At 40.3% G+C, this 12,940-nt stretch overlaps 1 protein-coding gene across 1 annotated transcript in view; it reads left to right on the forward strand.

Annotated features, from left to right (window-relative positions):
* The first annotated feature begins 920 nt into the window (after positions 1–920).
* The window catches only part of NCOA7 (nuclear receptor coactivator 7), a 71,373-nt gene continuing 59,353 nt past the window's right edge, over positions 921–12,940 (forward strand). The window contains exon 1 of the mRNA XM_009880186.1: positions 921–1,054. Within this exon, the coding sequence (XP_009878488.1) occupies positions 1,005–1,054 (50 nt within the window). The 5' untranslated portion in view covers positions 921–1,004. The remainder of the gene's footprint in view (positions 1,055–12,940) is intronic.

The raw sequence follows: 12,940 nt of genomic DNA on the forward strand, positions 1-12,940 counted from the left end.
CTGGAATACCGATAAAAGAACTCTTACGAAGTTTACTTATTTTGTCTATGTGCACAAGCCATTGGGGTAGGTTGACTGTGTCAGAAAGGGGAAGAGGATGAAACATTGGCAGGCTTCAACTGATGTGGCATATTGTTAATTGCAGTAATTGCCAAGCAGTTCTGAAATTCCCAACCTGATTTCCAAGTGCCTCAGTACAGCATTCTGCAAAGAGGTGGTGTTTTCCATGTCATAAGCCACTGTTACTGGTTTTCCTTTTTTTTTTTTTTTTTTTTTACCTTCTCAGAAAACCTTCCCTAGTCCTGTCTATCTCAAGGTGACTTCTCAAGGTGACTGCAGTTCATCTGGAGAGCAGGAGGTCCATCATGTTTCTCTCTGTATCCATATTTGAACTTGTTTGACTGTTGTGAACAATAAACCTGTGTAAAGAATATACCTCACTCTTTTTTTCTTTACATTGTTTTAAAACTTAAAGAACTTTAAATTCTCACTATTTTACAGAATTTTTATAAAGTGAACATTATGTGGCTTTCTGGTTGTATTGTTTATACTGGATATTTCCAAAGCTTCTCTTGATCTTCTTGTCTATAAAACATACAAAAGCGGGAAGATGTTTTGGTATAAACTATTTAACAGCTTGCAAAAGATTTTAATCCTCCCAGGGTTTTAAAACTTGCTACTGCTCTTTGGGTTACCTGTTTTGCAGTATCTCTCTTCCTCTGCTAGAGAAACTGCCCTGAGTGCATTTATTGGTTTTTGTCTCACTGTATACTAAATGGGTATCACATGGCAAGTCTTGATGGGTTAAAGTTTTACTTTGCTTTGTCACTGGGTCAATTGCATTTCTATAACCCTGTTGGTTTTCATAGGTGGCGTTGATGTGTTGATTTATGAACATCCTGTTTTTAAATGTTATATACAGGGGACTCTGCCTGGATATGAGGTACTGAGGGGAAAAAGAACATCACGCTTGGCCGCTCACCTTGTGCATTTGACTGTACATAATGGAGACCAAGGAAGAGAAGAAGGAACGAAGACAAGGCTATTTTGCTCGGTAAGGTTACAGGGTTTATTTAAATGTTGATTAAAACATGGAATTCCTTGTTCTGCCTTTTTCATAAGGCTTTATGATTTTTCAGGTATGCATATAAACTAAACCCATGCTGCATTATGTATCCAGAAAGTGCTTTCCTTGCTGTGTCCCTGATACTGGAGTGGTGATTTTTTTCTTTTTGGGTAGTGGAGATAGACTTGAATTATAATTGTTGTTTGTAACACAAAACTGTTCTTGGATATTCAGTTGCAAATTGCACTGCATTTGAGCTTCCAGCATCCGGTTCCTGAAGAGTGTTTATAAAAACAAGCACACCTAAAACATAAATATGTCTAAACCTAAAGTTTATCTGATTTCTAATAAAGCACAGATTAAGTTGTATTATCTCATAGGATAAGATCACCTAAGAAGATGTAAGCTGCCTAGAATGTAGCATCTTCACAAATAAAAGCAGTGTTTTTTCAGTCAATCATTTTTATCATTTGGAGTTCATGATAGGTGAGTTTTAAGAAATAAGTGACGATGATTTCCTAATAACTTGTCTTTGTTAACTTTGCAAGTCTGTAATCATCTCTGAGCTCTGATGTACAAGAAGAACCAAAGCTCACTTACTCTTGAGCAGATAGGAGGGGGAAGAAATCAGTATAAAAAACATCTTTGACTCAAAGATACTTTCTGCGTCATTGGAGAGGAAAAGTGTATACTCTCTCCACTCTGTACTAAATAACTATTATTGAAACTGCACTAAAACACTAGCCTTAGTGCATTACAGACATCTAGAGGCATGCCTGTCGCACTGCTTAGAAGTAGTAGTGTGGGGAAAAGTTGCAGCATTTCTTTATTGATGTTCAGGTGGTATGTAGTGGTGGCGAAAGACTTGAGGAAGTTTTGCGGTGGAGGACATGTTAATGCCAGGTAACTTGCTTTCCATTTAGAGAAAAGCAATTATGTTGATGTTGACAGAAAGGAATGTTGCAGTTTTGGATTTTGAGAAGGGGAAATAAACAATGACACCTATAGCAGAGGAGGTATCAAGTGGGATAAAGTGGAAATAGCTAAAGAGACTGTACTAAGGCATAAGGGATTTCTTGTTAAGGAAGACTCAGGCTTTGAGAGATATGTCTGAGTTAGGTGCTTTAGAATTGAATAGAATGTTTTGAATCCTTTCTAGATGCTGTCTGCTAAACAAAATGGAAAGCCACAAGAGGCTTTCAGCAAAGTCCTTGACACTTTACTTGATCTGTTTTGCAGCTTTCCTGCGTCATCTGTGGCTATTCTCTTTTAAAAATTCACAGGGGCAGTGTGTCTTGTATGGGCACAAGACATCAGGCAAGGGTCAAAAAATCTGAAATCAATTCTTTGTTCTAGCGCTTACTTGCTGTGTAACTTTGGGGACATAATCTGTCTCGTTCACTCCTGGCTTGCATCTTTTTTCCTTATATAGGTTGCAGGCCCTTAAATGAAGTTCCCACTCTAAGCAAACCCATGTATGATTTCTACAAGAATGTCCTTGTAGACCCTCAAGACATGTTTAAATAGAAGCTAAAGTAGGTCAGAAAGCGGTATGCCCAGCTTACCTTCATGTACATTGTCTGGATGGGGTCAGGGACAGAGCAGAACTGAATTTACGCGTCCTTCATTTGAGTCTAGCATCTTAAGTCTAGCATACTTCCTCTAGTAAACAGGTGTCCCGGCATCTTGCAGATGAATGGTTTGAATGCTTTGCGTGATGACCCATGTAAATGTCATATGAGTGCCTGAAAATAATAGGCACCTTATATCCCCTGTGGTACAAAGGCACTTCTAACAATGTCCCTACCTGTTGTTTTTTAAACTTTTTAAAATTTAACTTGTGACTTGATGTACACAGAAGTTTCCAGCTTAGATGCCCGATATGGAACACTGAGACAATTCAAGCACCCAAGTTTAATAGAGTTTTGGCCCTTATACTATTTTGTGTGCTACTTCAAACACCTTGCTTTTCCTGCCAGCTTGGGCTCCTATTTATTAAGCTAAGAGCAATCTCATCTGATTCCCCAACACATGCACCTCTTTACTTCCATTACTGTTCCCTCCCCCACCACCCCCTTAACCTCTTACTGTTATGTTTTGTGAGCCTAAGATAATAATAGTATTTACAAAATCTAAATTCATGTATAGTAAACATTCTTATGAGACAAGGACTCTTCTCCCCCGCACTGTGACATGAATCTTGTTCTTTTTGCCTATGATCAGATGTTCCTGGGAGAAGACTCTACTGCTTACCAAGGAAGAGAATGGGAAACGGGTTAGATTTTTTTGCCAGCAGGAAAGAAAACTGTGCTCTGTGTCAGGAGGGTGGGGAAAAGGGCTCTGCTCCACCCAGGGCTAAGGATCCTCCTTGTATTCTGGTTGGAAAGGAGAAAATGCATATATTCAATGCTGATGAAATAAAATGTTTTATAGCTACCTTGTGGGCTATATTAATGAAAATACACAAATTTTAATAGAAAACTTCACTCTTTAATGTGGGGGGAGAGACTATTGTGGTATTAACAAGGACAAAGGCATTAACTGAAAAATGGGAAATAATAACTTTCTCTTAAGTTCCTGCTAACAGAAACCCAGGTTCTCTGTTGGCAGAGCAAGAGAGCATGTGGACACGAGCAGTGGCCTTGCGGCCCTGACAGCATCCCAATTTCCATCAGAAGGCGGCTTTCGGCCTTCAGGCTAGTGTAGGCTTGGTCATCCCAGACAGCTTTTCGTAGAGGTGGTGCTCAGTGTCTGACTGATACACTAGCAATTGTTAGAAAGCTTAGCTTGAGAACCCCAAAATATTTGAAGTGGTTAAGGTAGTGGTAGTTATGTTCAGACAAACCAGCTCCTGCACTACTAGAGAGGAAGCAGGACTAACATGAAACAACAGTCAGCATCTCTGTCCCCTAAATTTAGTGTTGCAAGTAAGCTGGTTTAAACATTTATCCTTTAAAATATTTAAAATTTCTCTGTAGAAGAGAGCCACCCAGCCATTGTATCTTTCTACTACAGATCTTCATGGTCTGAGTGCCTCAGTTTTACTGGGTCTCTTCACCTCGCTATGGCAAGTGAAGCTGAAATAAAACCCTCACCATCCATTTCTGCTTCTTACCAAATGCTCCTTTACCCACTGCATTTTTTGGTAAAGGGCTTATTTTTTTGCCTTGGTTGGCAAGAAATGAAATAAGTAACTTTTCAAACAAAACTGAAATCTCTACAAAACTTTTTAAAGACCAATTTAGATTCCTTATGTAGATAAGTTACAGCTCGTGGGAGTTTAACAGGCAAGAGGTAAGAGTAAGATGCAAGCATAAATTTATCTTATGCAATAAGTCCTTATTTAAGACTGCTACTCCTACTTAAAGACTATTCTGTGTAGTTAAGTTTTTTTTGCCTAATTCTTCAAACCTTGTTTTTAGGCTCTTCTCTTTACTTCTGTGTCATTGGCTCCCAAATGGACCAATATTACTCCAGCTTTTGCAGAGAACTGTCTCTTGTTGCTGTGAAGTCTGTCCTGATATCCAGCAAATCGAAAAATAAATGGTACAGTGTAATATAGAAATACAATGGCACATCTATGTGTATGGGGCCCCTGACTCTACTGTGACATTTGGTGCTTTTTATTGTGATTATGTGCCCTTGAACCCTGGTACAACTTGCCATTTCCCTCTGCCTGTTCTTCCTTTATCTTCCCTCTCCCCTTATGGAATGGAGAACCTCTTGGTTTTCCCCTGCCCATTGTGTAGTGTCAAGTTCAGAAGTATTTCACCTCATTAAATGAATAGCTATTCAAATTTTAACTGAATTTAAAAAGAACTTACCAAAGTGAGTGACGTGTCACGTGGAAAGAATTGTCTTGGATATAAATTAGTAGTCTGGAACACTGAATGTACAGCTTGAAACTGGAATTGCTTTGCATGTGCTGTTGTATGATACCAGATATATTTGGACAAGAAGTTCTAGGAGATAAGAAATCGTAAGGGAAGAATTTGAGTAATTTACTGAAAGAATGACAAAAAGGGGCTCTTGGTTTCAAGTTTTCTGTCTTTTAACCTTCCTCACTGTGAGTTACTTGGCATTTTCCATACTTTGTATGATCTATGTCCAAGTACCTCTATACTACTTCCTTAGCAGAGAGCAACAAATAAGTAGTGCTTTATTTGAAAAAAAAAAAATTACTTTTCAACAAGTCAACTGAGATGCTTGCACTAATTTTGTTAATAGTTGTGTCTCCAACTGGTGGTGACCTTAATCTGAAGAATGCTGTATAGAGGTGAACTGTAAAACTGATACTTAGATTGAATGATTTTTTTAATAATTTGTAGGGCAATTATGCATTTTAGTTCTGAGTCTCTTTCTTTGGTCATCACTGAGAGCCATATTTCTGAAGTCAAAGGTGAAGTGCTTGTATTAGGTGAAAATATTCTCACTGGGGTTTGTTGCTTTCATGTTTATTAAATTTACATTGGTCTTGTTACCATCGTTCTTTTGAAAAAAAAATACATAAATGTCTGGGACATGCTCCAAAGCCCATCTGAGTAGGCAGAGACTCCGTGCAGCTCCAGATTGCTAATACTCTGTCAGAAACTGAAGCTGGTTGTACAACCTGATGTTCCCCTCGTGTTGCCTTATGATGTGAATATGTAAGGGAAATAAAGGAATTCACACCATGTTTTAATTTAATTTAGATTCTTGGCTTAGATACCTAAATTAAGATTGGTACGTTAAACCCAAGATTTACAAAGATATATAAGTGTTTAGTACAGTTATCACTCACTTCTTACCAGGCTCTAATTTAGAGCTTTTTTTAATTCTCCTAATTATTTTTTAATAAAACAAACCACATAACAAATGCTATACAGCATTCCAGTCTCATTAGTTGTTTATGACCTAACCTTAGCTTTCCTTTTAAACATTCACAACCCGTGACAGTAGGAATTATCAAATGCGTAGTGTCTGAGCTGTAAACAGCTAGACTCCGGAAAGTTTAGCTGCAGAAAGAGTCATATATACTTGTCATATTGTGATGGTCTTTCCCTGGTCCTTGCTTAACCACTTATGCTTATGGCTGCTGTTGGAGACAGGATGTTGGCTTGCACGGACCCTTGATCTGACGCACTATGGTCACTCCTTTGGTCAGTCTTTTGCATATTACAAACTAACAGGTTTATAAGTGTATCTTTTGGAATTTTTCTGGCTTTGTTCTGCTTTATTCCCATATTCAGTATTTGTATGCTTCATATTTTTATTCCTGTGGCTACTAAGACATAGGAAGATGATGAAATGAGAAAAATGCAGTGAGCACAGAGTGAATATGTGGAAAGAGAAGATATCAGTGGTGGCTAGGAAGGAGGGAAACCCAGATAAGGAATATGTGCACAAACATACTTTCTTGAGGGCATCTCCTGTATGTGAGACTTTGTCATAGGTTTTTCTGTTAGGTACTTTTCTTGTTGGCCAGACAGTGTATCCACGCAACAGGCTTCAGATGTTGGGTGCTCCTCAGATCAGCAATCGTCTCCTTCCTACTGTTCTTGCTTTGCTGAGCTGAAGTGTTGCTGTTTATTCAGGTTTCCTGTAGCACTCATAATTTATTTTTTGCTTTTAGAAGGAAAAGCTTCCACACATTGTTTTTAAAACAAACCGTTGCTGAGGTTTATCTTGGGCGTGAAGAATAGTCAAGCCAAGATCCTGGAGATGCTTACATTTTTTTAAATTACTCTAGGAAATAATACATCATTTCAGCTCATCGGTATAATGGAAATTTCTTAGCATTGCTTCCAGATATACAAACATTACCTCGTAATTGTGTTATTGAAATTAAAAAACACTATTGCATTTTACTCACATTGTTTCAACCAATAACATGTATTGCCTGAGGCATTTTATTTTCTAAGAAGAGGCTGAAGAGGTCAGTACTTCAGATTTATGGGGTGCTCTGTTATTTGGGGGTGTATGTGCAGGATAGTTGATTTGCTACGTTGGATGCTGAGAGAAGCCATAAAATATTTTCTGAAACATACAGTATCATGGTTTGCCTTCCAGTTACTTAAAATGGAGGGGTTTCAATGTTTTTAGCAGACTTTCTGCCTGCTGCTGTGTGGGTTAGTATTTCAGCTGTCCTTTGCAACAGTTGTAGTTTTCAGACATTGAAGAATGTCTAGAATTTCGCAGACACCAGCAAGTCAGGTCCTTCAGATGCTTGAGAGACACTTGCCTGGTCATTGCTCATGAACTTACTGTTGTATATATAAAAAATATGAGAGTTTTCTTTTTAGCATAGATGTAAACCTGGCGAATGAGAGTTGGGTGGAAAACGGAACCTGCTTTTTCTGAAGAGTGTTGCAGTGCAGGGGAAAAGTATGTTGAACATCTGCTTATCTTGGGAACTGTTTCCTCATCTCATGCTGGTGTTGCTTTCTGGACTCTGAGGGTTTTATATTAGCAGTCTTGTAATTCTGTGATACAGGATGAGAGTCAGCAGAAGAGCATGAATTGCCGTCCTCTACTTATCCTGTGAATCACAGAATTATTCCCAACGTGAGTGCATCCTCTGGGAAGCATAAATAAGGCAGTGGTTTCTGCAGCCTCGGTTCTTTCCAGTGCTTTCATCCTCAAGAGTAGTGGAGCCATTTAGAAATTAAGAGTAATTTTTTTTTATTGGATAACAGAGTTAGTGGAAGTATCTAATGGGGCCCTGAGGCTTTCTTCAGAGTTTTTCAAAATTTTCCAGTACCAGAAATGCTATTTATGGGGATACAAAGCTTGCATAAGACAGGAAGCATGGTTAATCTCCTCACCCGTTCACTTCCCTCTGCATGTGAAGTGAGCCTGGGTAACAGTGTGGGCTCTGTATAAAGAGGCTTTTTTTAGGAAAGAGAAGAAAGGCAGAGTTTCATGATGTTCTTGATTTCTTTGAGGGCTATATCACAGAATATACAGAGAAAAGAGTTTGTCTTTAATCTTCAAACATACTGTCTCACACCAGCAATTTCAGAATTCTCACTAATCACCTTGCAAGATACGTATAAGGCTGGCTTGTTAGACAGCAAGCATACAATGACCTTATATTTGCTTTTCCCAAAGGGATCTTTGGGTGTCTCTTATCAGCCTTTAAAAAGAAACTGCAAAAAAGAAACTTACTTAGCCTTCTTTTTAGAACATAAATAGTTAGACGATAGGCCTTTTGATGTAGGAGTCTGTGCAGTTTTGATAAGAGTTGCTATTAACATAGTTGTAATGTATTTTGTCTTCCTCTCCTTCCCTTCCCCACGGCCTCCAGCTGCATATGCCAGGCACAAGGGGTGTGCTGGAGGCTCCTGGTAGGCTGTGCTATTTACCTTTTTGCTCTTGGAAGAATTTAAAGATGTTGTATCTTAAAGGCTATAAAATTTGGGGGCTTCAGAAGATGGCTTTCTGGATAGATGAAGTACAGACTTTTTACTGTTGTCTGTAGGAAATTGATATAATCACCTTTTTAAATTACACTGTGTTTTGCTAGTGTCTGCAGCTGTGGTCTTGTACCTCCAACTTCCCAGACATGTCTTCTCTTCTGTTCTTAGGACATACTGTGTAAAATTCTGCTTAATCCTAGTGAGCAGCTTTAAAATTAAGCCAGGCTTGAACTCCGGTGGAAATTTAGCGTTAATGCTTGGCAGATGTGTGGTTCCATGGTCAGTTTTAAAGTGATGCTGTGTAACATGCTACTGAAAGAGGTGGTCCCATCCAGCCTTCTGGTTTTGCCCTGGCTCCTGTGGATGGCAGAGCTGCAATCAAAGAGCTGCTGTGGCATGAAGGCCCCTTCCAGAAGGAGCCACAGTTTTGTTTAAGTAGCATGGAGGCACACACAAGTAAAGATTGCTGGTGTTTCTGGCCCACAGATGAAGTTGCCTGCCTTTTACCTGCTGATTCAAGACTCTTGGCTGTTTGTTTGTGGCATGTGCTGTGCTACATTGGATTGCTGGTTTGGCTGGTGGGGTAGTCTATTTCTGGTAACAGTGCTGCACGTTTAAAGGGAAAGATGTGAATGAACGATACCTGCAGGAATGTGCTTTTGGAGAGAGGCATTTTTTTCCCCTCTGTCTGAGGGAGTGGAAAGCATTCTACAGCTAGCGAAGGGAATTCTGACAGTAAGAGAAGAAATGCTCTGAATCCTGTCTGGGGACACTGGATGACTGTCTGCTGGCACTGTATTTGAACTACGAGTTCCACGTTCTGCAGTTTCTGCTCTGTGCCTGTGGGCATTGGGCTCCCCACTCCTGCCTCCCCAAGGAAATGAAGCTTTTTCTCCTCTTCCCTGCGTCTTTGGACAGAGTAAGAGGCTGTGTGGGTATTCCTGATGGCATTAGGTTCCCCGTGGTGCCAGGCTGGTAAGCTCTCATGCAGTCAGCATTAATACAGCTTCCAGCCTGGTTTGGAAGGGATTTTTCCCCACCGCATCCCGCTCCTGCCAATCTGATTATGGGGAGGTGGGTCATAAGTGTAGGTTTGTGGTGGGTTTTTTTCTGTCCGGCTCTGTAGTCTGGTCAGGGGCTGTTTGCTAGGATCATCTGAAATTTAAGCACGTATGTTAATTATGCTCTTAGTCTCTCATGCTATTCCATTGAGGTTTGTAGGTTTCATCATGTTGATTTGTGTGAGAGAAAATCCCAAGGACAGCAGCAGAACTAGTTGAGAGTTTGGGGAGGAGGGAGAGGATTGTCCTTATGGTGGAAGACCTTTGTAATGTAAATGAGCCATAAATCAGCTCTCTGGTAGTCTTAATGCACTGAGTATTTTCCTGTCAGACAGCAGTGTCTGGCACAGAGAACTTGTCTCGTATAGCACTTAATATACTGATAATAACTCCAGGTTTCTACCACTGTTTTTCTGGAGTGGCTGTTTTTATTTCAGCAGGTGTAAACTTAATATCTAGCTAATCACAGGTAAACTTAGTTCAAATAATATTTTTTTATGGTTTTGACATAACAGTGCATTTCTGTCTGCATCTGGATGTTTGCTTTCAGTAATGCTTCTATAAATACATGGCTTCAGGGTGTTAAATCATGTTTCAGTCAATTTTTGAAAATCAAATCTCCTTAAGCAGAGGATTTGCCTGTGTGTTCAGTATCTGTGTTAAAAAGATGATGTTCCTCTTTCCACCTGGATGACAGCAGGTGCTGCATGTAGCACTTCTGCTTGCCTGAGGCTGAGAAGGGTTTTTTTTATTATAGAAGTGTTTTGTGTTACAAATGCTGCCAAAACTCCTGGGTTTTTTTTTTTTGTTTTGGGGTTGTGTGGTTTGTTTGGTTTTTTTTTTTTTTTTTTATTGGCTATCCCACGGAGTGTCTTAAAACTACAGCATATGCTCCTGGTCTTGTGAACTGATGCAGTTGAGTGATTTTACACATGTGAAGAATCATACTGTTAGGTTTACCAGAATGCTGAAAGTTGCTTGTAGGAACAGAGCTGTAGGAAGGGTGGTGGGAGCAGGTCCAAGGCACTGCTGCTGCAGGGTGAAATGCCCGGGCAGCGGAGAGGAGGGGAGGCCAGCAGCTCCCCGCCTATCTGCCCTATCAGGGGTAGGACCCAGTGTGCCAGGAAGTTTTCCTTCCCAGCCCAGAAGGGAATGGACAAGGGGGGACAGTGGCAGGAGGCAGGACAGGGTGTTGCAGAACACCTGCCTTACCTGGCTCTGGCCAGCCAGGTTTGCTAGGAGGCCCTCATCCTTGAATGCAGCAGGGGATTGAAGGTAGTTGGCCTGCTTCTCCCGGCCGCCCTCCTGCTCTGCTTCTTGCGGGGAGGAGGTGGCGCTTAATCCCCTGGCCATGCTGCCACCTGGGTTCATGTGGCTGCTGCCAGGAGCGAGGCCACTTCGTGTTAAGCAGAGGGGCCACCTTATAAGATCAAAGAGCACTGTAACTTTCTGGTTTCCTTAGCTTATTCTAGTCTGGTGTCTGCCTGAAGTGCAGTGGGACCGTTGAGACTTGCAGAGTCCGTAGAATGTGGAGATGGAACAGAACCTCGTGTCCTCCTGTCACCCCTTCTTCCATTGTGGTGATGGAGGGCAAGATTTACTTTTTGCCTTTGTTTTTCCCCTGCAGTAATTGCTCCTTCCCCCTCCAACCATGAACGTTTTGATTGCATGTTAAAAATTTCAGCTGAAGAGTAAATGGAAAAAAATCCAAACTTTTTTTCAGTCACAGATAAAAGCATAAATAATACAATATTTGATATAAAAACCACAGAGGAATTTTAAGACATAGTAATTAACACACACTTTCTCTCTTACACATGTAAATGTAATGGAGGACCTACTACACTAGTGTAATGATATGGGTACTGAAAAATATCAGGCCATGACAAAGACTCATTTGAGCATAAGATACCAATGCAACTTCTCATATGCATGTACATGTCTGGCATGTGACTGTCCCATGTATACAAGCCTTACCCTGTCTTGTCATCTTTATGGTTAATGATCTTTTGACCATGGTATTAAAAAGCTGGTGCTGTATTATTTTATATAGAAGCATTGATGGAAACACCTCCTCTGGGTGGAGGGGAATTGTCATTCTCGCTCATGAAATATCCCTTGTATGAGACAGTATCAGTCATTATTCCAAACACTGAAGCCACAGATTCCTCTTTTTCCCACCCAATAGCAGCATTGCTGGGTGTCTTTTAGAGCTTAATCCATGTAGCAGGATCTTCAGTACACTTGGGCATTTCCTCTTCTATGCTGACTGAGTGTCAGTTAATGGGAACTCTATTCAGGAAGCCCATTAAACTGTCTAACATGCAAAACAGGTTACAAGTTGTTTGGGAACAACGAATGCAAACATAGAACTGAGACACATGGTGGGCTCATTGAGATTTGGTTTTAACAATTGCTCTGAAATACTTTAAATAGAACCTTTTTCCACTTGTGTCACCATGCTTCTTGCTGTAAACTTGTTCCTGCAAACAGATGAGTTTGCAACCTGTTTGTAAGTACGTGCACAGCATTTCTTATGCTGTGAGCTCCAGCTGTGGTTAACAGAATCCCTGAGAAATATATGTCGACGTTTGGATAATTCTGGAATCATTATGAAAGAAGCATTTAGCATTTAAAACCATCACTTTGGCTTCCTTTTTAGTGCTTTTTTTTTTTTTTTGATCCTCATCTTCCCTATTAATAAGAAGAAAAGAAGAAGTTGTATGGTTTTTTTTCTGTGTTTTTCTTTTTTAAACTACTTTTGTTTACAGCTGTATTAAATCTGTAGTTTTGTGCTGAACAGAATGGTGCAGTGATGCAGAGAGCCTCGACATTTAAATGTTAATTTTCAAAGTAACTTTTTAAATAAAAGCAAAAGCCAAAGCAGACAGGTGCTTTAAATCTCACTCCCCTCCCTCTCTAAGATATCCCTTTTAGTGGTCATTTAAATAAAGAAAGAATTGAACTTTTTACTTCATTTTGATCACTGACTTCTTGACCATGGTTACTTTTGGATCCCCCTGGGCTTACTGGTCAGCAAAGTCATACAGGTGGCTTCAATTACCCAGTTGAGTCAACTTATTCAACCTGAGGATCCTCTTTATGAAAAAAAACCAACAATGTCTACTCCTCCCTGCTGCAGAGTCACTGTTTCCTTGCTTTTTGCAGCAGGGAAAGCTGCCTGTCTCCCAGCCCTCGCAGCACAAACCTTCATGAAAGTTTCCCATCATCAAGGCACCTTTTTCGGATAAGTGGGAAGAAGCTGCCACAACCGCTTCAGTGGTCCTGTCCAGAGGTCTGTTGTGCATGGCGTGGCCTGTGTCTGGTTTGACTTTCTGGCTTCCTCTTATCGCTGATCTCAGCCTAACATTAGAGAGGACAAGGAAGGCTATAGCTTGACAAGCCCTTTAGTCTGG

The sequence above is a fragment of the Charadrius vociferus genome, unplaced genomic scaffold, assembly GCF_000708025.1.
Source record: "Charadrius vociferus isolate BGI_N301 unplaced genomic scaffold, ASM70802v2 scaffold82, whole genome shotgun sequence".
NCBI classification, from domain to species: domain Eukaryota; kingdom Metazoa; phylum Chordata; class Aves; order Charadriiformes; family Charadriidae; genus Charadrius; species Charadrius vociferus.